The 2,331-nt window shown below is 41.3% G+C and overlaps 1 protein-coding gene across 1 annotated transcript; it reads left to right on the top strand.

Moving 5' to 3' along the window:
* Positions 1–169: 169 nt before the first annotated feature.
* On the top strand, positions 170–356 carry SARC_14479 (hypothetical protein; the record flags this gene model as incomplete). The annotated part of the gene is made up of 1 exon (XM_014291386.1): positions 170–356. A coding segment is annotated over one exon (187 nt), but the record flags the coding sequence as incomplete, so codon positions are not given.
* Between the last annotated feature and the right edge of the window lie 1,975 nt (positions 357–2,331).

The raw sequence follows: 2,331 nt of genomic DNA, 5'->3' as shown, positions 1-2,331 counted from the left end.
ATATGCACTCCTATGACAAAAGTCTGGGGCTTGGCACAGGCTTCAGGGGGAACAGCTCGAGTCTGTATATACAGTGTGGCCACCAAATCAGGATTATATACTTGTAAACCCTAAACCTCCAAAACCCTAAACCCCTAAAATCCTAAAATCCTTGACCAACCCCCCGCAGACACGGGCTGGAGGTTGAATTAGAGTTCAGGGCAAACACCTCGGGTCTGCATGCGGTGGCTTCTAAGAACAATGTACCACCGACCGTGCGAGTGGAGAAATCAGAGCTATTCGACATCACCATCCGAGTCACCAATATCACAGAAGACGACCTCAGTAATGTGCGGGTGCGCTTTGTCCCGTATCAGGTGTGTGACTTGTGTGACTTGTGTGACTTGAATGGCTTGTGCTCGGTGCTAACTAACTGCGTCGGCTGTTAATATGTATATAGTAGAGTACTGAATATATATATAGTAGAGTACTGAATATATATATAGTAGAGTACTGAATATATATACAGTAGAGTACTGAATATATATATAGTAGAGTGCTGAATATATATATAGTAGAGTACTTGGTCCCTGGGCTACTCCTGTGCAACCGTGTGTGCATTGGTGGACGTCATGGTGTATGTCACCTTCTCGCTCTACACACACATACACACACACACTCTCTCTCTCTCTCTCTCTATCTATCTATCTATCTATCTATCTGTCTGTCTGTCTGTCTGTCTATCTATCTAGCTATCTATCTATATATATATCTATCTATCTATCTATCTGTCTGTCTATCTCTATATCTATCTATCTATCCATCTATCTATCTGTCTATCTATATATCTATCTATCTGTCTGTCTATCTATCTATATCTATCTATATATCTAACTATCTATCTATCTGTCTGTCTATCGATCGGATCCGATCTATATATCTGTCTGTCTGTCTATCTATATCTATCTATCTATATATCTATCTATCTATCCATCTGTCTATATATATCTATCTATCTATCTATCTATATATATATATATATCTAACTGTCTATCTATTTATCTATCTGTCTATCTATCTATATATCTGTCTATCTATCTATCTATCTATCTGTCTGTCTATCTATCTATCTGTCTATTTGTCTATCTATCTATCTATCTATCTCTTTGGCAAATCTGAATCCCTGGGGACGTTAAATACAAGCGTTCGTGTGCCACGTGTATGCACGCGATATACAGCACCTGCTAAAGAACTGCGGACTGCCGTGAAAGCACCTGTCTGGTGCTGGGGGGGTCTTCTGAGGGGCTGCCTGCTCTGTAATGGTCACTGATGTATTACTGTACCGATGAGTTACTGTACTGATGTGTTACTGTACTGATGTGTTACTGAACTGATGTGTTACTGTACTGATGTGTTACTGTACTGCTGTGTTACTGTACTGATGTGTTACTGTACTGATGTGTTACTGTACTGATGTGTTACTGTACTAATGTGTTACTGTACTGATGTGTTGCTGTACTGATGTGTTACTGTACTGTGTTACTGTACTGATTTGTTACTGTACTGATACTTTTATTCTCACAGGATGCCATGAACGGGCTCAAACTATATGACGTAGACCCGCAGATGGCACGGTTGGGTCTGTGGGACGTGTTCCTGGGACCAATGAGAAGCGGCCAAACAAAGGAACACAAATTGGCGGCTATGTTCCTATCCAGTGGCATGTAAGTCGAAGGAAACTTGATATTCTGGATTAGATGATCTCTAGCTCTTGGGGTAGAGTGAACAAGATCCGGCATTTATGTTTTTCTCAGTAACATGCACATTCGTACTGGTTAATATCCCTAAACCCTGAATCCTGATCCCTAAAACCCTAAATCCCTAAAACCCCTAAAACATGGGGGGCACGCAAGCGACAGTAATTGATGACGCCAAACCGATTTGTGTACCGAATTCCTATTCAACAAACCTAAAAATACTTGTATTTACACATGTATACCTAATCTTTCCACCCCCGTGTAGGTATAAGCTCGCGTATGAATTAACACCCGTCACTGACGACGAAGCCGGCACGGCTACACAGTCATGGGGTGCCATCACCGCAGCAACCGATGTCGACCGGTCAGCGTGGTCAGCAGACGCCGTCAATATACACGTGCACAGAGTGGCGTGAACGGAATAATAAACGGAATGGGCAGTGCGTGGCACTGTATCTGAATTCTTTTCCTACTTATAGTTCAGAGTAGTATTGCTAATATATATATATATATATGTGTGTGTGTGTGTGTGTGTATGTGTGTGTATGTGTATCTATGCATGAATGCATGCTCATATATATTTAAGTATGTTTTC

This window comes from Sphaeroforma arctica (genome assembly GCF_001186125.1).
Source record: "Sphaeroforma arctica JP610 unplaced genomic scaffold supercont1.4681, whole genome shotgun sequence".
Classification (NCBI taxonomy): Eukaryota; class Ichthyosporea; order Ichthyophonida; genus Sphaeroforma; species Sphaeroforma arctica.
The sequence above is the reverse complement of the archived record's forward strand: the minus strand, read 5'-3'. Positions and strand labels throughout refer to the sequence as shown.